The sequence below is a fragment of the Protobothrops mucrosquamatus genome, unplaced genomic scaffold, assembly GCF_001527695.2.
Source record: "Protobothrops mucrosquamatus isolate PMUCROS unplaced genomic scaffold, P.Mucros_1.0 scaffold150, whole genome shotgun sequence".
Classification (NCBI taxonomy): Eukaryota; Metazoa; Chordata; class Lepidosauria; order Squamata; family Viperidae; genus Protobothrops; species Protobothrops mucrosquamatus.
Genome location: NW_015386515.1, coordinates 127,998 through 154,922, shown reverse-complemented (window position 1 = coordinate 154,922; position 26,925 = coordinate 127,998). Strand labels below are relative to the sequence as shown.

Sequence of the window (26,925 nt, the reverse complement as noted above, 5' to 3'; positions counted from 1 at the left end):
TTTTGCCAGATTAATTCACTTGATAAGTCTGCCATTAAAATAGATAAGCTAGCTAGCTTTTGATGTCAGATTTAGTATACTTGAACAGGTAGTTGAACTCTGACTAATCTCACTTCCAGACCAAGCAGAGAGAGACAACTGTTCTGGGATAATAGCAAGCCTAGAGATGGTGAAAAGCAAGCAGACAAAAAAACCAACAACCTCAAAGCACTGCTCATTTGGGCCTTTCCCTTTGGTACTCTGGTATGTCAGCGATCATATTTTAAAGCAACATGTGCTCTTCAAATGTACATATTGGACTAAATTTCCCACCATCTCCAGCCAGCTTGATTGCCTAAATTATAATAGAGGCACTATGTAGAAGGTGGTTGATAGAAAGGACCAACAAGGAAGGTTGAAACCTTCTCCTCTATGGTTTTACTCTCCTCCAGGCAGCATTCTCTAAGAGCTCATCATCATGGCCAGGGCACAAAAAGTCTCACAAAATGTTCTGAAGGGTCCTGTCCTCGTGATGTTGCCATCTTCTCATCCTGAGCCCACGACATAGTTTTATTTAGTTCTTAGATGTTTCATTTTCAAAGTAATGTTTTTTCTTTTCTTCCAACACAAATGTTGCTGAATGTATTTATTTTATTAATCAAATTTGTATAGCTGTGCAACTCACCAAAAGTAACTCTGGGCAACACACAACAAGCAAATTAAGACAACAGATATAAAAAAAATCTAAAAATCACATTAAAGATAGTATAAAAATAGAACAGACAGTCTATGATGCTTCGTTGATGATGTAGCTGATGACACAGTCAAGGACAGGGGTCTACCTAACTCCCATTGGCTCTTGAATTGTATTGATAGGGAGACCAGATAGTTGCATAATGCCTGACAGTGCTTTCCAAAGCCCTTTCCCCCCACCCCATCTGCAGCCCTCTTTTTCAGTTAGGCTAATAGAAATTTCTCAAGAGCTGGTCCCTTCTTCTGCCCCTTTGCCTTCTCTACCCCTATCATCCAAGACATACTGAAAGGAGTTTCTTGTGAAATTAACTAGAGAGGACAAATCTGATCAGTTCTGCATCATTAATAAAGTTATTACTTTTTCTTTGTCCCTTCTCCCTAAATGCCAATCTGCTTGAACACAGAGAAAAAAAATCCCAAATTCTCCTTCCATCTCCAAGATATTTCCTTTTAGAATTACAGGAGGTGCCTTTAAATGCAGCGGTTTTGAGGATGCCTGTTTTAAATTTTCAATTCAGCATGAAGAAAGAAAAAAGGCATGCATGTGCACCATGCAAATAAAAAGGACAGAAATAATACTTGTTGAGGCTGACCTTTTGCCCTGTTGCAATCAACCCAGTTTATTTCTAAATTATTGCCCTTCTCAAAAATGCCTTTTTTAAACCATAGATTTATCATATTAAAAATGGTTAATGGATACAAGAAGACACTGCTCAATAAAGTAGGAGATCTCCTTCCCACATCACTTTGCAACTCCTTAATGTATGTCAGTTGTTTTATGGACTACTTCTATATATCAGCGTTATTCTATAATACTGCTCTTCCCGCATCCTGTGTCCTTTAATATCATGTCCAAAATGAGACAAGACCATCAGCTAATAATTGCCCTTCCCTTGAGTGTATTCATGAGAACACAAAATCAGAACATGCAAAACTTAATCTCATCTTCTCCGAAATCCCATGCGGATATTTGTTCTACTGGCAGGTGACAATGGGAAGAAAACAAAACTAAGGGAATCCTCCAATTGCTTTTCTAAACTTGTCCAACATTAAATCTGTAAGGACAGCACATTGGTCTTCTTCTTCTTGAAGATGAACAATACTTGGCCGTAAGAGCTATGCAATTTATATTGGTCTATTTCTTCTGTGGACTAAAGACTGAAAGAATGCATACATACTTATGCAACTAGGACAAAGGATCCAACAACTGTAAAAACAGTTGCTGTCAAATCACTGTAATAAACCTTTCCATCCTGGTGTTCCTTTTGGCATTTTGTATTTTAATATGGCAGACATGGTTTTAAAGATTCAAGGTGCCTTTCATAATATACAAACTGAATCTTTAACAGTAAATACTTCAGTATTCAAGATGAAGTACCACTCCAGTTTAATTTAAGGTGGATGTATTCAGCTAAAACAAGTTGGGATGAACCAATTTACATACTTCCTTCAGGGGCAATTTTATATAAAAGATATGCACCTGCAGTGTCATCTTAGTTTCACTTCCATTGCCTGATGATGCCACTCCAAGGCTGCCCTTGGATAGTCCTGGGAATGACATTTACCTGCCACCACAGCTGCTCTGCCTCAGCTTTGTTCAGTTCCACAATGTCCCCTACGTTGAGCCTCAGAGGTGGACCAAATGCTACTGGTGGAGGAGGGACTCCATAATACTCCTGGCAGACTTCCAGTTTGGGCAACCCTGAAGAGTGAAAAAATAATTGCAATTGAATTGTATCTGAAACAAACCAATTTCTCATTTTTTTTGCACATTCCATACACGTGACCTTTTTCAAATAATTAAAAAGAACAAGTAGGCAATGAAAATAGTACATTTATTGGCTGTGTTCAACTGGGCTAACTGGATCATTCTTTCCCAACATCAAGTTTCTTTATCTCCATGTACAGAGTCTGTGGGAGTTGGACAGCATATACTTCTAGTATTATTTTGGTTGGTTGCAAGTCAGCCAGATGTTTAGTCTTGATTTAGCATTTTTATCCGCTTATTAAGTCCTTCTCAAGGACCTGGGATAGATGGTTTGATGGTGTTAAAGATATCACCTCAGGATGTAAGCTGTCCAATAGAGCTGCCTTTTGCAATTGATTGTTGGCAAGTTTGCCAATGCTGATGTTCAAATGGTGCTCCAGATGTTTTGAAATTGCACCCAAGATCTCTATTATATTGATACTATATTTGCCTTTTTTGCCATGTTCATTTTATTTCTATTTGTAGGTCTTTGTAGTTGGTTATCGTCTCCTGTTCTTTTGTCTTCTATTCTGCTGTCTCCAGGTACTGCAATGTCCACTCTTCAGATTTTTTTTTTGTCTTTCTTATAGGTAATTATTATGTCTGGGGTGTTATGTTACAAGTGCTTCTCTGTTTGAATGCTAAAATTCCAAAGCACTTTAGCTTCTTCATTTTCTATTGATTTGCTAATTTTGTGGCCCTGCCAGTTCTTGCTTGCAGTTCTGAAGCAGCAAAATAAAAAGAATGCCATCAATGGGATGGAGAACAGATAACACAACAAGAACCTTTCCACTTTTTAATAATGGCAAAACCAAAGATGAAACAAAAGATAGGGGAGGAGAATCTCACTGGAATTGCTCTTAATGATTTCTGAGCTGAACCTAACAGATCTATATATCATGTCTTCTATATGGTCCAACTTTATTTAATTTCCCTTAGGAATTTCCATCAGTTATGATTCCCATTGCCATGACAACTAAATATCATTCTTCTATGTTCTTCACTATCATCCTGTAAACTAACTGCCAGGATTAAAACAGTAACTTACCTAGATCTGTTTTGTCTCTTTCCATTGTGTGTCTGTTGGATTTATTCTGCACAAAAAATACAGAAAAATAGGTCCAAACAGTAAAAATGGAGTCACAAATCTAGAAAAATGCCCTACATGGAGGTTGCTTCTATGCGATTCATTAACTTTACCCAATGTACAAATTTTAAGTTACAGTCATTTGCTAACAATGGCTTGCAGACCTTTCTTATTCTCTGTTCTTGCCTGTTTTGCCGTGGTGACATGTAATATTTAAAAATACACTTTTTGAGAGGAAGATTCTACAATTAGCATGAAGGCAAATATCTTCATAGAAGCTGAACTGTAAAATAAGGGTTTATATCTTTTCCAGAATGGAGGTAAAGATCCAGCGATGGAACAAGTTGAACTCCTCTCCCAGTTATTACAAAACAGAATGCAATTGTACCAAATCCTATCATCCTTCTGTTTCAGTTATGTGGGTTTGGGCACATGGATTTGGCATTCTGGGAATGGAGGGAGTGGGTGGACTTGATCTCACTTTATGTATTGCTTTTGGTATTAAGGACAGAAAACAGAATCTTGGAAAACTGAAGAGGAAAAGAATCAAAGAGGGAGGAATAAAATAGGGAATAGAAGGTGGAGATATAGGGGAAGATACACTGTAAAGCAAGGAAGAGGCTTGGACAGAGATATGTAAATGATAAAGGGAATAGAAAAAAAGGAAAAGAGCCAGAGATTCAAATAGCAAGAAAAGCCAAACTATTAGTGACTGCATTTGTATCTCATGCTTAGTTGTTATTTGTTTCAATCATTGTTTGCTGAATAAACCAGAATCAATCTAGTGAAGGAGCAGACTAATAATGGCTAGGTTGGCCAATTTCTTATTTGGAGTTCCTTTTTTTAGATATTCTGATCTTGTACATAGTATGCTAAAACTCTGGGAGGATATACTGTATAGTCCAACCAGAAACAAATCACAAATTCTATTCACACACTACAGCAAACTATTAATACAATCAACAACTATTGATTTGTAATACACACATTCACATTGCTGAAATTAAAAATGTTCAGATCTCTGTTGTAAAGCCCCAAATTCATGCACAGGCTTTAACACTTGGACAGAATAAGACAATAAATCCTTCTATTACTCTCTAATATCCTCATGGCGGAATGATGGAGGAGGAAAATTTAAGGCTGATAAAAATATGTATTGTGTCAGCCTGCGTTCCAATCCAGCAAGTGCTTTTCCTACCCATCTTTAGAAATGCAATGATGAAGTTGCTAAGGAAAATGGTCAAGTTTCCATATTGTCTTTAACTAGCTTTTTAAAAAAATATTATTTTGTGGTTTGCCACTGATTATTTGTGATCTGATTAACACATTGTGCTAAACCACAATGGGTGGCTTGACATATTCTGCTATACCAAAACCAAACTGCATCATTAAAGGCATCCATGGGACAGAGTTTTCAGTCATCCAGTCATTCCACCATATTGGATGATGTATAAACCAGGCCCATCTGTCTTTCCACCATTTATCCATCATTAATTTCCCAATTTTTCAACTTGTCATGAATTTAAATTAAACGTTCGGGGTTTTTTACCTTTTTTACAGTAAATCCAGAGTCACCTTTAAACAGAAAAAAGCAGTATTACAATCATTATAGGGACAAGGGAATCTTGCAATTAACATGAAGGAACAGAGGTGATGAGCCACCAGCAGTAAAGAAGGGAAGGAAGAAGGAAGTGGTATATTCTATAGACAGAAGGGAGCCAACTCTTTCCTAATCCCTATAGTGAGAACATAGAATAATAGGGCTGGAAGGGACCTTGGAGATCTTCTAGTCCAACCCCTGCTCAAGCAGGAGACCTTATACCATTCCCAACAAATGGCTGTACCCATCTGGGAAAAAAAGGAGGAGGAGGATGGAATTCCTTCATCTATGTTCACACATCCAGCCATTTCTTTGCTTTTTCAAAGTATAGTCAGAAGCATCCTCAACAGTAGTTTGATGACTTGTACATGAATACTTGTGACTAATCACATTCACTATGGCAACTATTTTATAAATAGCCCCCCCCCAAAAAAAATAACTACTTTATAAAATTGTTCCCATCAGCCCTCCAAACTCTTTCCCTGCTGCCTCAAGACATTTGGACTGAAATTGTCCAACCATTTATAGCCCCAAATATGTAAAGGACACAGGTAGCTGGCCTTTGCTGCATATTGTCCCAAAGAAAGCCTAGCTTCCAAAGGCTGAGAACAACAGCAGGACCTAGGCACACAGGCTTTCCCCATTCCTGTGCAATACCATAATCCTTTTGGGGACTTTCCTACTACTGATTTAATGTTCTGAGTCAGGAAGAAGAATTGCGGCCATAAATCAGTGGTCTTGCCTGTGGCCTTCCTGCAGAACGCATAGCCTTGTTAAATAAATTAGGGTCCTGCAATGGAGAATGAGAACACTAGGGATTGCCAGATTGTTATGGCACATTGTTATGCAATATGCAAGCAAGGAATAAGGTTTGGCTACTACCGTAGAAACTTACCTGAACTGGATTTTCCACATGGTGATACCCGGCCAAGACATTCCTTATGAGCAGGTGACCTGCATTTGCTGCAGCGATAACCCTGGTAGAAGGTTCCTCTATGAGCAGATAGAAGGGTATGGAGAGTAAGTCCACATATTTGACTTTTCAGGATAAAGTGGAATATGGGCTAGTTATTTTACAGGGCTGTCTGCTTCTACACATAAAATGGCAGCTGTATTATTAAATATTTAGAATTTATTCAAGTGGGGATTGAAGTATACAGTGTAACATGCATACCTCAGCAGCATCTGGCAGGCTTTGCAGGAGGTGGTATCTTCAAATGAATACATGTAGAACTCGTGTCTATTGGCCTTGGCATTTTCAGGATAGATATTGGAGCTGTATCATGGAATAAGAAGAAGACACTTAGCAAGCAAAATGCAAATACTTCTGCTTGCTAGATCTTTTGCTTTGTAAAAGGCATTAGGAAAGCAGTAGATTATTTGGCCCTCTTATATTAATTTTCTTTTTTTGTTCCTGAGTTTGTTTCAGTTTGGTTTTCTACACGCCAGTTGGTAAAAATTGAAAATGCTGATATTCTCTGAAATATTCCTATGATTTCATTTTAAGAGAAAGCAAAAGAAGTATAGGCTAGTTTGTGAAAAATTAAGAATGAATAAACAAAGATTCTTGATAGAAATTGTCACAGTCTGAGAAGTCCTGTCTTATTTTCTGAATCCTATTTCTCATCTTGCTTTGTCAAAAAGAACTCTAGGAAATTGCTGAACTTCATGAAATAATGAAATGTTGGAAATGTTACGGCTTTTGTTGATCAGCTAACAGGAAACCCATGTTTAATGTCTATAACTATCTAATTTCTGTAGAAGCCCTCTGATTAATTAAGCCCGCCCTTCCTTCCTTCCTTCCTTCCTTCCTTCCTTCCTTCCTTCCTTCCTTCCTTCCTTCCTTCCTTCCTTCCTCTTTCTTTCTTTCTTTCTTTCTTTCTTTCTTTCTTTCTTTCTTTCTTTCTTTCTTTCTTTCTTTCTTTCTTTCTCTTTCCCATTAAGGTGCCTTGTTAAATCTGGAATGGATCCATCATGCTGTGATTAGTCCAAAGCACAGCAGACTGGGAATGATAAAGGTCATCATGCCAAGGCTAGAGGAATAGAAGAAACTTACAGAGCCATTTCAAATTGTTCCATCCACTTCTTTTTCAGCTCTCGTGTCTTGAAGTACAGTTCATAGCCCGAGAATCCATTAAGCTCAATTAGAACGAACATATGAGTCCACTGACAACAAAAAATGCAGAATAATTTATTAAAGCAAAATCTGGGGCACTTGAATCCCAGACCCTTTTTCCCCTATTAATCCCCTTTGGAAGGAACATAGTACAATGGGTTAAAAAGGAAGCACAGCATTGTCCTTTTGGGCTAAACTAAAATTTAGTTCTAATTCTAGAGTAAAGTAGAATCCATGACTGCCATTCCTTTCCCAGGTTTTCCCCCTACAGGATGTACTCAGACTTTACCTTCTTATTGTCTTTTTCTGCAGAAGAATCATCTCGGACCTGGTAGTTGCACAAATCAACAAATATCTTCATTTCATACGAATCCCCTTTTCGCTTGCAGATTAGCAGAGCTTTATCCAGGAGAAAACCATATCTACAAGAAATGGTTAACTTGAGAAAGTCAAGCAAGAAATGTACTTTATAAACAAATGTACTTTATAAACAGACCTGTCTGGATAACAATGGTAGTCATCAAACAATGTTGAATTGCTCAGTACTCTCTTGAGATGAATGCACATAGCAATTTAGAGCATCCTTAGTGATGACATCAACCTCTGGCCCTTCCCTCATCAACTGATTAGACCCATGATGCTACTTGACAAAGAATATTGGAAAGTTAGGTGGACAATTGTACTCATGAATGAAAACAACTGTGGGTGCTTGAAGGAGCAAGCATCAGCCCCTCCTCTCCTCAAAGAAAACTTCTATCAGTACAGAGAGTAAGTATAATGGCAAAAATCAAGCCATATAAGCCAAGGCTAGACCCATTATTTGGCAGAGACAGCAGGTGTTGGTTGCAATGAAAAAAAAGCAAATTGTTGTTTAAGATGTTCTTGTAATGGGATAAGCATGTGAAAAAAGCCACAAGAGATACAAATGAGCAGACAAACCAGAGCTATCTGCTTACCCTGGAGAGAAAAGAGATAGATAAGAGAAACCAGACTGTTGTCTGGTGTGAAAGGAGGCAATATATGGGCGGGCTAAAGTGTTTTTAGTAGAGAAGAATGTAGGTGGGTAGCCATAGTAAAGTCATCATACAGTATTATCAGACGTTACATTCTATATATATATGTGTGTGTTTTCTGAGGTTTTCACGGGTGTTTGTATGTAGGTCTTTGGTTAATCGGGTTTTCTCCTGCGTAAAATTGGAAGTGTCTTGGCGATGTTTCGACGAAGTCCCATTCGTCATCTTCAGGCTGGTGTATCTTTATCATTCCTATGTAACAGTTCTGTGGTATATAACCCATAACCTTGCCTAGTTTGGGGCTCTTTCGCATTTTTTGGGCTAGGAGCCCAGTGCATGCCAATGAAGGACGTTTTGTTGCAACTATCTCCAAACTGTTTAGTCCCTTATTTAAAGTGGACATTTTCCACTTCAAGTACTATTTTGCTGTAAATATTTTAAATATATACAACCTCCCCCCACTAATTTCCAAATATGGTAGCAAGTGCAATAATCCAATCTTGTTCTGATTAGAGTAGGGCTACTATACCTGGGCTGCAAAATTTATTAGTTGTCAGAAAAGAAATGCAAAATAAAATAACTTTTTACTGCCATTTAGTGATAGATTTTTGCAGGTTGGACATGATAGGCCTAATTCAGAAGTAAGTATGATTGCACTGAGTACAAGAAACATTACTCAAATGGTAACTGACCATTAGTTCTCCTACCATATCCAGCAGAAAGCAATAAACTGAACCAAAGCAATTACTCAGAAATATCTGCAAAGAAGCCACTTAGTTCCTTATCTGTATTAAATAGGTTTGTGCTACAAGGCAGCAGAGAATATACTGGATGGCATAGATTTGATTTTTTTTAAAATGTCATTCTTTCTATTAAAAAATCTAATAAAGAGTAGAAAAATCCAAAGATACATATTAGTGTGGAGGAGACATTGCTGAGACACACTATCCAGAACTAGAATATCAACAGTGTAGAAGCTCCCTATCTCAAACTTTTTTCTCTTCTGACCCTCTCAGGTTTGGCAACAAAAGCAGAACAGCTAATGAAATGCTTTCATGTTTGCAAACACTACTTTTGCTTTCAGTATTTCAGTAAACATAATATACAGTATCTGACACATTTGGCTTTGGGACATATGAATTTATATTGCTACCAAAATGTTCATGCTATCCATCACCTGTCTAATTTGGAGCGCTTTTCCCCAGCGATGATCTTCAGCTCTCCATCAATTTTTGGCCTCCCAAAGTGAGCCAGGGATTGTGACTAGGAGGAAAGAAAACCATCATATTTACAAGATATAAACTCTTTATGCGTACGACTTGCTTGGGACTGCCAACTCCTTTCAGTGGTTGGTTTCCAAAATAACATTAATAAAGGGAAACGTGAATGATTTCATTCTCCAGTTTTTATTTCCCAAATAGCAGCCATGAGCTTCTGCATTCTGCATGAAGGCCATGATGTTAAGACACAATATAGTTTGCTGAATAAAAATTACCCCTCCTCTCCCCCAGTTTAAGAATAAGAATGGAAATCAAATGGAGAGACGAAATCAGGGCTGGGAATGAGAGGAAGACTATAAGGCCCTTTGTTCTTGAGGCCAATGTTGAATTAAAGGTAGTCATTAGCAGATTTGCAGTGCAGGCAAATCTGCTAATGACTACAGAAGAAGAAAGCTCTTTGGAGAAAGCCATTGAATCAATTGACTGGGAGTCATGGAAGAAGAAAGAAGGGTAGACTATATACAGTGTGGAAGAAGGTGAAGTGCACTGGTAGAATTCTACAGATGAAAGTTCAAAGCAGAACACTTCTGGTGAAAAGAGCATCCAAAGGAGGTCATGGAAGGAGGAGGGTGGGCAGAGGCTGGAGAACAGGGTGAACTGGTAGACATCTATTTTGAAAATACCCAGCAACATTCTGCAAAGATGAAAAGAGCTGAGCAAGACATAACAGCCTGAAACAAAAACTAAGAGGGAACCAGCAGAAGGTAAACAATGGAAGGGTCAAAGGCAAATTAGAGGATCACAAAATGAGCATTAGTAAGTGAATGGATCTGATAAGATGTAGAAAGAAAAGACACCCCCCCACCAGTAATCTTCAGGATGAATTTGAGGGTAAAGGAGGAACTTCCAAAATACTGGATAGCAAGAGAACTAGCATTTGGGGAAGAAGGCAGGTAATCTATTAGTAGGCAGTGGGTATGTGCTATTTTAGGGTTTTCCCTCCTAGTGATTTCCCCTTTTAGACTGAACCCACATAGCCCAACAATTGGTGACATCTAGATATGATGGATTATAAAAGCCACAATTCCCAACCAAGATGCTCAACAGCTGGGCTAGCTGGAGACTATAATTTATTTGGACAGCACCAGTGAGCTGTCCCATTGGTTTTGTATTGGATATAATTAAGGTATAGGATTAAATCTCAAAAGGAATTGAAAATGTTCAAATCTAGATTCTACCAAAGTCCCTCACAGCAACACTCACCAGATTCTCTATGGAAAGTTGGAAATTAGTTATTTGTTTCAGTGTTTCATTGTCCCTTTTGACCTCATTCACGCATTGAGCCAGATCCTAGTGAAATAAATAATTTGGTTTTCATTCAGTAGCAGAAAATTCAGAAACAGTTGAAATAGTTGTCCAATAGAAAAATGTAAGCTTAAGCAATTATTAATAAACATGTAATTTATCATTTGGCTTAATTTACCAGAATAAGTATGTATTGTGTAAGTACTTAATTCCCACATACACTTTTTGCACAGTGAAAGCTTTTCACATCTCCAGTGATGCCATCTTAACCTTCTTAATCTAAGTCAAATCAAGCTAGATCAATACTAAGGCAAAGGAATCTAGATGTAGAAGGTCAAACATAAATTGCTGGTTTCTCTTATAATATAATTGCAAATAACCAAATTTTAGTGCCTAAACCAGCCTCATATTTGTATCATATCACAGTTCCCAAATTTAGAAGAGCCTTATCTTTAGCTCAATTCAATGCTCTCCCTACAGCATTGGAAGGGAAACACAAGGAAAACCACCTATGAAACCAAATTCTGCCCCTCTCTTATGGGTGCCATAGGAACCACAGCTCATGTTCTTCTGCACTGCCAGTTCTACAGGGACTGTCAGATCCCCAAAGAAATGTATTACTTTTCTATCTATCCTATACATGCTTCTATAACCATTTGGGGGGGGGGATCTGGCATACTGTTGGGAGGGGGGATGCTCTGGGTGATGCTTTGCCTTGCCTTGCCACTTTGCCCTTCCCCCAGGGGAAGGAATGCAGCCAAATAACATCACCCTTATCTAGAAGACTGTTTGTGCTTGGAGCCAGAGGGAAAGGAAACTCAGAGAGACCTTGAAGAAGTGCCAAAGGAGCCAGTTACCAAAACAATATACCACCTGTGGATTGGCTGAGATTCAAATGGGCAGTGGGACCCTGGGGGGATGAGTAACGAATATTGCTTTTGATATACTGCTTGCGCGGGAGTTTTCCTTAGACCTCGCTTTGATTCCTTGCTATCACTAGTTCCTAATAAAAGTTCCTTTAGAGACAATGCCGGTTTCAAGAGTTCTGCTTTCTTGGGAGACCTAGTTGAGGCAGGTCGTTATGGGGACATTTGCCACCAGTGGATTATCCCGGTTTTATTTAACTTCCTGTCCAGAAGAGCCACTGATATTACTCTCACCCGCATGGCATCTAGCGCTTGCCTCAGGTTCTCCTTTTCAGTTGGTTCTGGTGTGTATTTGGTCAGCTCCTGGAAGAAAGAAGGAAACAACAGGAGTTAACAGATTTCACAATTATAGTTATTGTGTGTTCTCTGATATGCCACATCTCCACTGACAGCCTGAAACTAAGATGGGTTTTTTGACTGTATAAATTGTAGAGTCCTGTCCCAAGGAACAAAAGGGTAGAGATAGTTTCACTGCTTCAAAGAAGTCTCTAAGAGAAAGAGACAGGAGACTCAAGGGAAGGAGACCTTGTCTAAACAAAGTTAAGATTCTTGGCTTCCAGCTTCTTCTTTGTCTTCTTCCTTCAAAGTCCCTCCCCCCGCCCCCAGTTCTGAATTTGATCAAGGAACTGGCTCCAGGCACCTAAGCTCAATCTTCTGGGAATTTCTCTATCCCAAACTCAACAGGAGAGAAAGCTGAAGAAAAGATCTTGCTCAGGTTTTCTGAGCACATTCCTCCTTTCTCCATTCTTTATTCCCCCTCCATGACATGGGGGACATAATCTGATACAATGTTATTACCTGAAGGAGAAGATGATATTTCAAGACCCGTTGCATGGGTACCATGAGGAGATCACGCAGGCTGAACCGGCCGTTATTGGCTCGTTGGGAACATTCCTGAAAGGCAAAAACATGATTTATGATTCATTAGCCATTCATACTTCTCCTGCAGTGGGGAAAAATTATTGCACAAGACCAAACTATACCTTATCAGCTATCAATACTATGAGGCATCAGGAAACCAATTCCACAGGAAAGTTAGAACTTACTTTATTGAGAAAGGTTTGAATTACAGAATTTTGCAGACCTGATTGTGCTGTCCCTCCATTCCCTTTTACATCCCAGTGGATCAGGGAGGAATCTGCCTGAGTCTCTTTAGACTATTACCTTGTACCCTATTACCATGTATCCCAGGACTTAAGTAATGTCTCAGCTTTCTCGACTTACATAACAAGATCATCTCCCTCCACACAAGCAAAACCACACTTGCCATTCCTGACTTCTTGTTTTTAACTTAGTGGTAAGACTGCATGTCTGCATCTAGAGCCTTGGAGTAGCTGCCAGACCCACCAGTATTGCACCAGACTAGCAAGGCGTCTGTTCACTTGAGGCACTAGGACATGACACTGTCCTTCCTCTTTCCATTTGTTTTGGGGTTTTATATTGCACATCTGATTTTTGCTGGAGTGGCTTTGCTCTTTATATTTTTCTCCAGTTTTGTTCAGGCTCACTCAAGACCTCAATGTTTTGGATGTGGGGCAAGGGACTCAGAACTTTCCAAAAGTGGCAGTTGAATTTTTACTTCTAATCTAACAGAAAAAGGACCACTACTAAATGTATTGATGTATTAATTTGTGCATTTTTGTATAATTCTACTGCATAATGACCGTATGTAACAGGAGTTATATAGTGTCAGCTTTCCCAGGTAAACCAGATGGGAAACAGATCAGATGAGTTAATTCTACTTTATTATAAGTCTAGCCCTAGGAGTCCTTGGACAATCACTTGATTGGACAAGTGGTGATAGTGGACAATCAAGTCAAGTGGTAGTGGACAATCACTTGACTAGGAGCCAGCAGTGTGCAGCAGCAGGCAAAAAAGCTAATACAATCCTGGGTTGTATAAACAGAGGTATAGAATCAAGGTCATGCGAAGTATTAGTACCTCTTTATAAAACCCTAGTAAGACCACACCTGGAATACTGCAGCCAATTTTGGTCACCATATCATAAAAAAGATGTTGAGAGTTTGGAAAAAAGTCAGAGAAGAGTAACTAAGATGATTAAAGGCCTGAAGACTAAAACATACAAGGAACGGCTGCAGGACTTGAGTTTGGCTAGTCTAAAGAAAAGAAGAAACGGGAGACATGATAGCAATATTCCAGTATTTGAGGGGCTGCCATCAAGAAGAGGGGGTCATGTTATTCATCAAAGCACCAGAGGGCAGGACAAGAAACAATGGTTAGAAACTGACCAAAGAGAGAAGCAACCTGGAATTGAGGAGAAACTTCCTGATAGTGAAGACAATTAACCAGTGGAACAGCTTCCCTTCAGAAATCATGGGCGCTCCATCACTGGAGACTTTTAAGAAGAGGCTAGACAGTCACTTGTCTGAGATGGTATAGGTTTTCCTGATTGAGCAGGGGGCTGGACTAGAAGATCTCCAAGGTTTTGTTCTATTCTATTCTATTCTATTCTATTCTATTCTATTCTATTCTATTCTATTCTATTCTATTCTATTCTATTAATAGAATCTTTCAAATCTGAAAGTACAAAGCTCCTATCATCTCTTCTTCTAGTCTGATAACAGGATCCATTTTGAGTTTTATTCTCTGTCAATTATGTAGCTGTAGGCTGCCCCTCCCCTTATCAAATTATTCCCTAGGGCTGGGCCACATGTTTTTTCCCGTTTACCAAGGTCATTCACATATGCTGTTACATAAAGCAATATACACTGAAAAAATGTTTTTAAAAGTTAACCTGTATTTCCCCCATTTGCCTTCCAAGCATTATAGTTGAGAATTATGGGAACTGAATCCCAATTCATCTGGCAGTAATTAGGTTGATGAAGGTGGGTTATATCATTGCTAAAGTGGAAAGGCGAATAAAAGGATTAACCTTGAATGATCACTAGATGGCAACAAAGGGCAAGAGTTATATCTTTTTTTATTGCCATCTAGCTGTCATCCAGTTCTTGCAGCAGAGATATGTGTAGATCATCATGAAAGCAATTCCCTCCACTAGATATGATACATAAAACAGCTTTTTGGTGCAATGGGAGAATCTAGCACATGTATCAAATAGCATCTCTCACCTCTAGTTTCATGCGCACATCCACACTAATATTTGATACTTGGTCCAGATATTTAGTAGCTGCTTCTACCTGACTGCAGTAGCGACCATAGAGCAAGAACCTGTAAGTGAAGTGTAAGAAACCAGTAAATGAAAGTTACAAATCTATAGAGAAATACTCAAACATGAATTTAGCTGTTACTGTCAGTATAGTTTATGTACTTATGTATATTGCTAGGGAGTGGGTGTTTGCGTGGGTGAAAAGTCCAGTTCTGAATGTTAAAGAACACTCAGTTATTTGATTCAAATTTTATATTTCTCTGGTAATGCAGGGAAATTAAGCAACTAAGCTACTAGATCTGGGCTCCAAAAATATGAGTGGCTATTAGATGGCAGCTGAGTTAAGAGTTTTCTATATTTCTTTGCCTTTGTCTTGCAATCTTGCACTGCAAGAAGATCACAACATTCAATTCTAGATGAAGCAGGGCCCGACTGCTCACGGGAAGGGCTAATAATGAAGCTAAACCTTCAATAATTTGGACATTCAAGGAGGCAAAAAGATATAAGAAACATGTGAGGAAAAATCAAAGGCAATTGAGAAAGGGAAAGGAAAGAAAACAATGTGGCTACACGCTATTTCCCATGACATTAGCAAGCACTTATGAAAGAACTCAAACATTTATTGAGACACAGTCTTGATGAAATGATGTCTGGAGTTGAGTGAATGACCGAACGACCAAGTGGATATCTGAATGTTGAATTAAGTCGTCCTAATTTAAAATATCTGCCTCTGGGGTGGGCATGGAATAACATGCTTGCTATGTGAGGTATCAGCATGGGGCAGTATAGAAATGGCATCTTTCCAAAGAAGTGGTTTATATATCAGTAAAGGCACTAAAGGTCAAGGCATCTGGTACAACACTATATAAATCTTTTTTATCTAGTAGTGCATTTCCACTGTAACATTTATCTATTCACAAAATAGAAATACTTGTGCAGGTCTTGATACATTACACATTTTGTAGCCCAAAAATGTATGTGAAAGAGAAAATACTTCTGTGCTACAGTAGCATGATGAATATAAGGGGCTGGGCCAACTTTGGCTTAGATTTCCATAATTTGGGGGGAGTTTTAGACCTGTTGAGGAAAGAACTTACCGTTCTTTGTACTTGATAAACACTTGGTAGAGATTCTGAGAGTGGCTAAAAGACAAAGCATTCTTCAGCTCCACTAGAAAGCACCGATGAACTTTCAAAAGTTCCTGATGGAGTACAAAAATCAGTGATAAAGTATAACTCATTTGCTTGGCTTGTTTGCATCTTCTGGTGTTTCTACTAGCATAAAAACTGAGCAAGGACAATATCTATCACCAAGGGAGAGTTTTCAGAACTCTGTAGAGTTTGCCATAGCAATCAATATTAGTTTCCACAATCGTGTCTTGTCCTGATACTCTTCTCACTCCTCTGTGTTCTGCTGTTGAATGTTGGTTGGCAATATAGGAAAGACCCAATATGAAGTCTAAGGAGAACAAACTGGACCAGTGTCATTTGAGCACAGGGTAAAATTGGGGGAGCCAAGTTGTTTTGATGATGCTTTAATGACTCTGAAATGTCTTGTTGTAGAAGTCCACTAGATCTCATTGCTTTATTTTTGGCAAGTTATTATCCTTTCCGTTCCAACAGGTTTTTAGATATTATTTTTGACTGGATGTTTTAATATCAGTATTTTTACACAGAGTTTTAGCTTAACATTTTGACTGCAAATTTCATTCATTCTAAGATATAAGGAGTGATTTCCCACTCTGGACAAACACTGTCCTCTCCAAAGCCATACAGCCCCAAGTGATGAAAGGACTGGAGTTTTGGCAAAAATGGCCCATTACTTCCAAGGTCCGGTTGGCCAAGGCAATAGACAAATTTCCTGCCACCACTTTTAAATGCGACATGATAGCAATGTTCCAGTATTTGAAGGGCTGCCACAAAGAAGAGGGGGTCACGTTATTCACCAAAGCTCCAGAGGGCAGGACAAGAAACAATGGTTGGAAACTGACCAAAGAGAGAAGCAACCTGGAATTGAGGAGAAACTTCCAAACAGTGAGGACAATTAACAGTGGAACAGCTTGCCTCCAGAAATCGTGGGGGCTCCATCAATGGAGGTTTTTAAGAAGAGGCTAGACAGTCACTTGTCTGAGATGGTATAGGTTCTCCTGCTTGAGCAGGGGGCTGGACTAGAAGACCTCCAAGGTCCCCTCCAGCTCTATTCTATTCCTCTGGCTCCAGCAGAGGGAGATGGAGTGGGCCAGTGATGGCAAACCTTTTAGAGACCGAGTGCCCAAACTCCAATCCAAAACCCACTTATGTATCATCGAGTGCCAGGTGGGCGTGGCCCATTGAGTGGGTATGGCCCATTGGATGGGCGTGGCTGCAGTGGTAACGGCAGACTGGGTGGGACTAAAAGGTTCAAACAATCAATTCCAACTTTGCAAGATCTTTTTTTTCCCGTGAGAAGTTGAAATTGACTGATTGGTTGTATTTTTTATTTTTTTTTGCACACTGCGGCGGAGGCCTAAAGCGAAAAGGTTTTATAAAACCCATCTGAAGGCCTAGGTCTGGGGCGACGGCACGCATGCCCACAGAGAGGGCTCTGAGTGCCGCCTCTGGCACCCGTGCCATAGGTTCGCCACTACTGGAGTGGGCAAAGGTTCAAAGGGCACGGCTGCAGCCTGCTTTGGGCCCTGAAGTGCCATGCCCTTCACTCCCTGGCAACATCCATGCAAGCAAGCAGAGGAATACGAAGACCACATTGGCAGTGAAAATGTAAGAAACATTTTTAAGGAAACAGTTAAGGAGGAAGATTCTGGAGAATTATAATAAGAAATGTACCACAGGCTTTTGATGTTGTTATGAAGTGGCCAGATAAAATTATTGCAACCTACTCATGTTTGTAAAGTTTTTGATATTCTTGGTCTGACCCTGTGTGGTGGCAAATTAAAGGAGAGTGCCATGAGTCACTAGGGCAATCTACTGTATGCAGTATTTTACACAACCTGGAGTCAGACAAAATAAGCTAGAGCCAAGATCTGGGGAGCTCTGCCTCTTCACCTTTTGGAAGGGAAACCCCATTCACTGGAAAGGATAATGAATCCAAAAGCTCCTCTGATTTTGGTGGAATCCTAATTCTGCTGCTATTTCAGGACTGAGGATTGAGCCACAAAGCTCTTGTCTAAAATAAATGGCTCATTTTTGCAGGTGAATCACTCTGGCCATGGAAAGAGAGAAGGGAAGCAATGACGCATAAGCAAACTCAAACCAGCAAGGTTACAGAGGACATAGCAGAGGAAGGAAGTCTAGGCCACAAGGGTAGCAAAATGGAAGCCTGTCCAGGAGCATAGGCAGAGTGCAATTCTTTTAAATGTATTGCAGATGCATTTTCGGTGCTCTGTGGTCATGAAATCTGAGGACTGCATCAAAATGCAACATATTCCATGGGATATATATATTGCATATCACTACAAATGGATTATGATCATTTGTAAAAACGTAGCTGTGTGTTGGTAGCAAAGGGAAAAAGACCAGGGAAGGCTTCAAGGCTGGAGTTGTCTGGCTGCCAGGGCCAAAGGATATTATTATACTATGGAAGATATTGAAACTATGCTGATTGGCCACTAGAATCCAGTCCCAATCTTCCCCTGCCTGGTATTACAAAATCCATCCCTGGTCAGGCTGGTTACAGGATGGTGGGCCCTACCCCCTCAGTTTGCAAATAGTGTCAGCTGCATAAGATAGAAGTAAAAGGGATTGAGATGGCTATGAGGAAATTAAATATTTGTATTTATTTATTTGGTCATTATATGAGATATATTTATATCTGAAAATAAATTTTATAACCTTTATTATTTTTCTGCTTATTTATTTATGATATTGATTTATATGGCCATCCAGCTAGCAAACAACTCAAGATGGCTAACAATAAAAACCCTACCACGATTAAACAACAGCTCGCCAAAGGAGCAAAACCTAGAAAAGAAAAAATAACCACTATTTAAAACCGGCTCAGTTAGAGCCTGGACACAATGTTCAGGATCTGGGTACTTCTGGCTGCTTTTGTTAATTTTAATTTTGTTTTTGTTTTTTTTTTAAAAAAAAAGACTGTAGCTAATTTTATTTCTTTTTGTTTTTTCTTTTTTTTACATTCCACTTGGCCAAGGAGCATGCATAGTTCTCCTTTCTATTTTACTTTCTAAATGGGTGTATGTATGTATGTGGGTGTGTTTATATAGACTTTTTTCATGAAACAAAAAAATATGCTTATGATTTGTGGTTTTGATGATTAGAAAAAATGATATAGAGAAAAATAAGCTCTTTTTTGTAATCATAATAGTTAATATTGTAAATGTATTTATATTTGCTGCAGAGGAAATTGCAAGCTTTTTAATATTTATTTTGTTTTCTCTTTCTGCACTTTTTTCTTTCTCCTTCCTTCCTTCCTTCCTTTTTCCTTCCTTGCTTTGTTTTAGTTTTTATTTAAAACTTTAAATAAAACCATTACCTCGTTTCCATTGCCTCCCTTCTACAGCCTTGATTTACCTCATTTCTCATTCAGTAAGTAGCAAACTTTATCAGGCATAATGGAACTGAAACCTACATATTTCTTTGCCACTGTCAACTGGAACTGATTCTGGAGTTTGCATTGCAAACTGTATTGGAAGCAAATTTACTGGATGCCAACTGTACATTTCTGTCTGTAGCAGTGGTATCCTGACTACGCTCATGGAAATCTCTCCAAGGTACCTGCATGACAATGCCTTGCCTGCTCTTGCACTAAATGAATTAAATCTATCTCTTGAAGCCCAACTATAAGGAGGTGCATTAAATTTATGTAGGATTGGTGATACAAAATTCCTGAAAATTAGTATAATCAAAAGCACAGGAATATCTTACCTCAATATTAATAAAAATATTCTCAAGGTCCTGAGGTTGCAAGAACAATTGCAGTGGTTTCATAAAATGCTGCAAAGAACAGATCCTGGTTGAAATGACCAGTAATAAGATAATTCAAGAGAGAAGATACTGAAGAGAGGTAAATATACAGTGTTAAGTAAAAGAACACTTCATGTTAGAAGGAACCAAGACAATCCCGCAACCCGCATTTGCACAATTCTTATCAAGAGAATCAAGAGGCTCAAAAAATGAGTGAGTGGCATTTTCTGACTTCCTTGAAATGAAAGTACCTGACAACTCCATTGCAAGATGAGGAATAGCTTGGAGATAGGGAGGTATTTATTCCAATGACTATGGAAGGTCATGCCACCATAACAGATTTCCTAGAAGAACATGTCTGACTAAGGCAGGGGTAGGCAACCTTGGCTCTTTTATGACTCGTGGACTTCAACTCCCAGAATTCCTGAGCCAGCACACTTGGCTCAGGAATTCTGGGAGTTGAAGTCCACGAGTCATAAAAGAGCCAAGGTTGCCTACCCCTGGACTAAGGGATTTCCAACCCCATCTTCTGCACTTGCAAATCAAATGCAGATGTGGAGAACCCAGGACAGTATAGATTTCCTTTGGACCTCATGGTGTTAAAAATAACACAGCATGCCCATTTTTTCAAAGTTGCTGAGTTCAGCATTTCCATGTCAGCATTAAGTAATGAAATGGGGAGAGAAAGCCCTGAGGGATTTCTGCACATAGTCAGTGAGGCTCAAGACCGCAACTTATCTTTTTGCTAGCTATAAATAACAAAGTACTAAACATTGTGGCAGATGTGGGCCAACCCCATTTTTATTTCTTTTCTGATACTCAATAAGGTCCTGAGTCACTGACTTTCTCATCTTCCATATCAATTAATTCTGCCCCAAGGAAGCTGCTCTTTTCAAATACATGGAGAGAAACATACAGTAGAGCCTGAACTATTGGTAAGGAAGAGGTGGATTAGATCAATATTGAGCATAAATACCTGGTGAATTGATTCTAGTGTGCTTGTGTATTTTTCTTCTGTTTGTTGGATCTCCTGAAGGCAGCATTTCCTCTTATCGAGTTCAGTCATTCGCTGTTGCAAGACACAAAACATAGTGAAAGTCCATGTTTATTGAAAAAGACTAAGATGTCTATTGAATATCCTACCGGAGGTAACAACTTCGGTCCTCTAATCTAAAGTTTATATTCAGGTAGATATTTTACCTTTACTGTCACTGGAAGGATAAAAATAAACCAAATCAACAAAGAGTTTCACAGATGTTAGATAACCCCTGTGTTAAGAGGAGATGTTTTTCAATAATTATGTAGTTAACGTCTTCGCTATAAAAGAAACCTATCTAACCTGAAGTGTTTGAAGGTTTTGCAGCCAATCCTGCCTCAGAGAAATACCACTTCCTAGCTACTTACTGGTGTGACACTTGGCTCTGATCTCATCAGGTCCTGATAGATCTCATCCCCTTCCTCTTCCTCATTCTCAACACAATCATATAGGTCATCATCTTCCTCCATAGTGTCACTGGTGAAAAAGGAAACAGAAAAGGAAAACCTGTGTTATAAATATTGCAAGATCAGCCTTTCCCAGAGAAAGGTGGGAAATCCCACATTTTAGAAAAGCTCAATCCAATGGCAGTCTGGTTATAAGAAATCATTTGGGAGGGTGGTGCTCCCAAAGTGGCAAAATGTGACTTTCATAAGTCTGTATCTCTGTTCCTTGGCATTGAAATTCATGTATAGCTAACAGGCTCCTCCTAACAATAATGTCACTAAACACGATCTTAAGTGCATTTCTAGTATGACATTTCCCAGAATGTCCTTCATATCTTTCATTTATTCTAACAGCTTATTGCATTTTTCTGTGGAAGATGCAATTGCACGTTTGTTAATTTAGAAACCTACATAACATGTGAACATATTTTTCCCAATATGCCCTGCTTTGTTAGAGAAGCCAAAGGTTCAGTGGCAACAGTCCTTAGAAGTGTTGATTTGAGTACTGATTTTGTTTTAACATGAAAGGGATGAAGCAGAGCACCATCATCTTTTTGGGGCACAACATTTTCTCACACATGAGGAGAAATATACATGTCCCAGGATAATGCTGCAGAATCCAATCTGAGTTGGTCGTTGGGACCAGAGATTTATTCTTCCAAGCTTTTGAGCTTGGGCTAAGGATGAGCTCCAGAATGATCCTGAAAGCTTGGAAGAATAAACTTTTGATTCAGGTAACCGCTCAGATTGGATCCTGCATATTTTTTTCTCCCAAATACTCTTTACTCTGTAAATACTTCTTTAACTATGATGTGAATGATGACCCCAAAGGAGACAACAGATCTACAGCTGGTCGGTGGTAGGCTTCAAGGTTTAGTGACAGTGGTCTAGAGGACAGATTTCCTAAAGCTTTAAGAAACATGGCTAGCATTAAGGTGGACTGAAAGCCTACAACAGTAAACAAAGCTGCAGTTTTTCATCATGCAATAATAAAAAATGCTCTACTTGTTTAATTTGTTATTGTATATTTATTCAAGATCTTCCATCCCCGTACCCACCCCGAAATCAAAAGCAGTTCCACTCCATGGATATCTTTCCCCTCTCAAAGTAAAGTGGTTCTTACTCAATTTGATCTGACAAACCGCTGTAGATGTCATCATCTGCAAAGCTCTCTTCTGTGGGAAATGGCCTGTAGAGTAATAAAAATGCTTAAGTTCAGGTAGACACATCCACCATGCAAATCATGCAGTTATAAAATATTAAAAGTAATATTCACAATATTTGGATATTTTAAAGCCACCCATTTCACAAAGCAATGACTCTGGGCTGTGTAATATCTAAAATCATTATCAGTAGCAAACTTTAAAAAAATATATACAACAAGCAGCTAAAACAAGAATAATAGATGAAGGGAATCCCTGGGGTCACCTGGCCTGCAGGCGCAACTGGATCAGGATGAGAGACGTTTGGAGGCTTAGGAGCAATGAGGCCATCCTCACCTCAATGGGGGAAGGCAGAGATGGCACAGCATAGGGGCCAAATCAGAAAAGGTCACTCCACCTCAGGCAAACCCTCAGCAGGGAATACCAACTGTCCAGAATGACTGCAACTGTCACCCAAATCTACATACTCCCAAAATAAGTCAAAGGGAAAACAATGCATATTTTGTCTTTTTTACATCAAGCAGAAATTAAAAGTATGCTGGGAAAATAATTCCAAGGTTATGTGTCAAAAATCTTCTTCAAGTGAAGTCATAAGCGATATCCTTATGGTATAGATGTCCCAAAAAGAAGCAAGGCCACTTCTCATCCTTAATCTTAAGTCATGGTGAAAAGAAAGACCAAGGTCTTCCCACCTCACAGTGCTATTAATGTAGGTGTTCTATAGCATAAAGTCTAGAGGGATAATACTGTTGACCCAATAAAGATTCCCTGGGCATTTTAAATGAATGCATTTATTAGGTACAAGTCCGCTGGCTGCATCTAATGATTTAGTTAGTCAAAGCTTATGCTGCAATGAAACTATTGTGCCATGAATTGTTCATTATAAAGCCATAAATTGAAAGGGATTATCCATTCAATATACCTGTCTATTTGGATGGAAAACTTCTGTTACACATTCTTTGGGCTCTCCCCCAGCTAAGTTTAAAGTGCTATTCATTACCCTTTGATCTTGAAGAAAACTAGAGTAATATAAAATTTCCTGCCCCCAACTCAATCCTGCTGGCAAATTGTTAGGGTTGCCAGGTGTCCACTATTTAAGCGGACAGTCCACTTTTTTCACATTATGTTCACTATTTTTTTTCACAAAATAGTGGATATTTCTTTTATTCAAAAGCTTTATGATGAAATGATACGTAATCTAAAGCTGTACAGTCTACTTTTTTTTTACTACTTAACCCCCCCCCCCCCGCTTGTCCGCTATTTTTTGGAAGCAGACCTGGCAACCCTACAAATTGTGCTGTTCTTATTTACAGTGTAAATGGAGCTTTAAGGAGAAGAACTGATGGATCTGCCAGCTTTGTTGTCCTTGCCAACCAAAAGTTACTAGCTGACAGGAAGATATCCATCAATCACACTACTTAATGTAGAATGGGGATGAGCAAGGGAAGGAGGCAAGTGTTCACAGGCAGCTGGACTGATAGGCTTAGTCACTCAACAAAACTTCCTCTAATTTTAGAGTATCAGTTGATTTTAAACATGGGCTTAGCACTATTTCAGAACAGTGCTACTTTGGAATTACATATTCACGATATAATGGAAATCGATAATTTATGATTCCTTGCAATTATCCTAAGTCTACAGGACATTGAAATAAGATGACCTTCACAGTCTTGCAAAATTCATGTAGGTCCAGGACCAATTTTTACCTGTATAGGAAGAATTATCCAAAATGCAAAAATCACTGCTGAAAAGACCTAATGTCTAGTCAATACCACCTGTACCTCCAGGGAGAAAGGTATCCTCAGCAAACTGTTTTTCAGTGTTTGGACTGAGCAAACAAAATTACATGCCACAAGGAGGTTCTTGATGTACCTTGATGCTATACTATATTGGGATGAATAACTACCACTCGAATTGGGCCAGGAGGCAGCAAGGTCCATTCCTCCTAATGGTGCTTCTGGAAACCGCCCTCCCACAAGGGTGGCACTGAGCTGAACCTGGACCAAGTGACACCAGGCTCAGATGACAAACCTATCAGGTAATTCCTATCTCAACACATGGATCAACAGCCATATATTACGAGTAGCAACCTACTCTGCCTGCCACTTTAATACTGTTGGGAAGTGTCCATACAGAAGACCAAAGTAAAGATGGCAGGACACAACTGACGTGGACATGAAATGGCATTCATTGATTTGAAAGTGAATCCTGCAAATTTAGGGAAAAACTAAGAAGAAGACTTGAATTGGATCAGGAAGCCTATTGGTAAACAATGCAGCAATTTCAAACTAGTTCTGCTCTGGAGTAACAGGTTTTCCCTATTAGCAGCAACCCACTAAACTACCTGTAGCTTCTGAGACTTACATACACTCATACTGTATACTGTAAGAAGCTTAAATTAAAGGCAACTCAGATTAAAAGCTTGTTTTTAAATGAAAATTGTAGAAATGAACTAGTTTTGAACTTACACGAACCCTTTCTTTTGGGCAACCTGTGTCCATGAGAGTATTGATAAAGTGTCAATTACCTGCAGGGAAGAAGGAAACAAACAAAAAAAAACAAAAAAACAAAGATTCAGGGATGTGCAGATCATGACATCATAGGATTTAATTACTAAATCCTCATTGACTTAAAATATTACCTTTCAGGTCCGGACAGGTTTTGCAGATTAAAATGATAATCTTATGTGCATTACACCAAAGGACTGCAAAAATCTCACTGATGATAGATTTTATGCCCAAACTTGGGAGCGACCAATGTCCTTATCCCCCAGATAATTTTTGTCTGAGCTCCTGTTTAACCTATACACTCCCCAATTTTTCTTGAGGCAGTCTTTTAAACCATACCTAGAGATAGGAGACACAGACTTTAACCAGATTGTGATGAAGATTGGTGGATTATCCTCTACTGCCTGTTTCTCTGTTTTCTTTCTTTGAATAATGTCTTTTGTATTTTATTACTATTTTAATCTTTTAAACTTAGCTTCCCCAAGGTACAGAATAATACATCAGGTAAAATATGATTGAATGTTAAGCATTTAATCCCAGGTAATCTAATCCTGTTCCACCCTGATTAGACTCACTTATCTTTCCAATATATCTTGAGTTTACAACAATTAACTATTCTTCAGTTAACTACTCTGTTCATTATACCTGACTGATTTATGGTTTTTAACTATTTATTTCATTTATTTATTTACGCTCCACAACCAAGTCACAAGTTCATTATCAACTGCTGATTCTTATTTTTAAAGCAGGTTAACACGTAGCAATAAAAAACATTACAGCAAAGCAGACATAACCTCCCTACATGGATGTGTGTATGTGTATATGTATAAAATATTACATATTCTTGAAATAGAATAGAATAGAGCTGGAAGGGACCTTGGAGGTCTTCTAGTCCAGCCCCCCGTTCAAACAGGAGAACCTATACCATCCTACACCAGTACCAAAGAGCCAAAGAATAATATATCGTAGGTTTTCAGTATTTTGCTATATTTTACAGCTAACAATACATTTTGAATTAGTGTCTTCTGTTGTAGTTTTTATATGGGGTAGGGATGGGCAACATAACTATACTAGCATTTATGATTAAAAATAGTCATGCAGTTTTTCTAATATTCTCAAATACTTCCAGCATCATTATGGATATTTCAGTAGAGATGGTAACATATATTGGTTTGCTTGCAATCCTTCCAATTCTGTCTAGAACACTTTGTTTAATATAATGCAGTATTAAAGAGTTGTTATACGATCTATGACTTATTTTTGTGGTCAATTTCTAATGATATCATAATAAGTTTAAAAATATACTAAGTTTCAAGTTGACTCATCTAGTTCAAATCCCAAGTCTGTCTTTTTAAAACTTTCTTGAGGATTTTTATTTGGTCTTAGAATATTTTTATAAGACGTTCTTATATACTGTAAGCCAGACATGTCAAATTCGTGATGTCACCTGACGTCGCGCAACGTATTGGGACAGTTTTGGCATTGCCGGCAATGGGGTGGGCGCAACTTCCATGTGACACGTCCGGCCTGTGGGCCGGCAGTTTGATACCCCTGCTGTAAGCAAAGCAAATGCACCATACAGTTGTATGTTCCCATTACTTGAAATAAAAACTATTTTAGATCTCATGTCATACAATTTTCATAAGCCTAGCCTAGCCTAACATACCATATAGATACATGTATTTATTTATTCCCTGACCTGGTGTCCACCCCTCCCCAAATTCTTTTTTTTTTATATATATAAAATTTTTATTGTTTTCAAATATAACAAAATATAAACATTAAACTTGATGCATATAAATACAAAACATCAGTACACAAAAGAAAAGATACTTTACGGGTGATCCCGGCTGCCCCCTCTCTGCTTCCCCCTCTTTCACTTACCACCTTCCTCCCTCTAGACTCTCAACCACTCCACCTTCCTCCTTCCACTCCCTACTTCCCAACCTCTTTCTCAAGCACCAGCCGGAAGCAGTTTGGG

At 38.8% G+C, this 26,925-nt stretch overlaps 1 protein-coding gene across 1 annotated transcript in view; it reads right to left on the bottom strand.

Annotated features, from left to right (window-relative positions):
* VAV1 (vav guanine nucleotide exchange factor 1) overlaps positions 1 to 26,925 on the bottom strand; it is a 68,889-nt gene that overhangs the window by 7,180 nt on the left and 34,784 nt on the right. Inside the window, exons 3-20 of the mRNA XM_015813277.1 lie at positions 24,906 to 24,964; positions 22,398 to 22,463; positions 21,197 to 21,305; positions 20,769 to 20,861; positions 19,754 to 19,822; positions 15,971 to 16,074; positions 14,836 to 14,935; positions 12,545 to 12,640; positions 11,981 to 12,049; positions 10,779 to 10,865; positions 9,473 to 9,558; positions 7,572 to 7,704; positions 7,223 to 7,332; positions 6,341 to 6,442; positions 6,062 to 6,159; positions 5,116 to 5,141; positions 3,528 to 3,573; positions 2,298 to 2,434 (exon numbers count right to left, since the gene is read on the bottom strand). Coding sequence (XP_015668763.1) covers positions 2,298 to 2,434; positions 3,528 to 3,573; positions 5,116 to 5,141; positions 6,062 to 6,159; positions 6,341 to 6,442; positions 7,223 to 7,332; positions 7,572 to 7,704; positions 9,473 to 9,558; positions 10,779 to 10,865; positions 11,981 to 12,049; positions 12,545 to 12,640; positions 14,836 to 14,935; positions 15,971 to 16,074; positions 19,754 to 19,822; positions 20,769 to 20,861; positions 21,197 to 21,305; positions 22,398 to 22,463; positions 24,906 to 24,964 — 1,590 coding nt within the window. The remainder of the gene's footprint in view (positions 1 to 2,297; positions 2,435 to 3,527; positions 3,574 to 5,115; positions 5,142 to 6,061; positions 6,160 to 6,340; positions 6,443 to 7,222; positions 7,333 to 7,571; positions 7,705 to 9,472; positions 9,559 to 10,778; positions 10,866 to 11,980; positions 12,050 to 12,544; positions 12,641 to 14,835; positions 14,936 to 15,970; positions 16,075 to 19,753; positions 19,823 to 20,768; positions 20,862 to 21,196; positions 21,306 to 22,397; positions 22,464 to 24,905; positions 24,965 to 26,925) is intronic.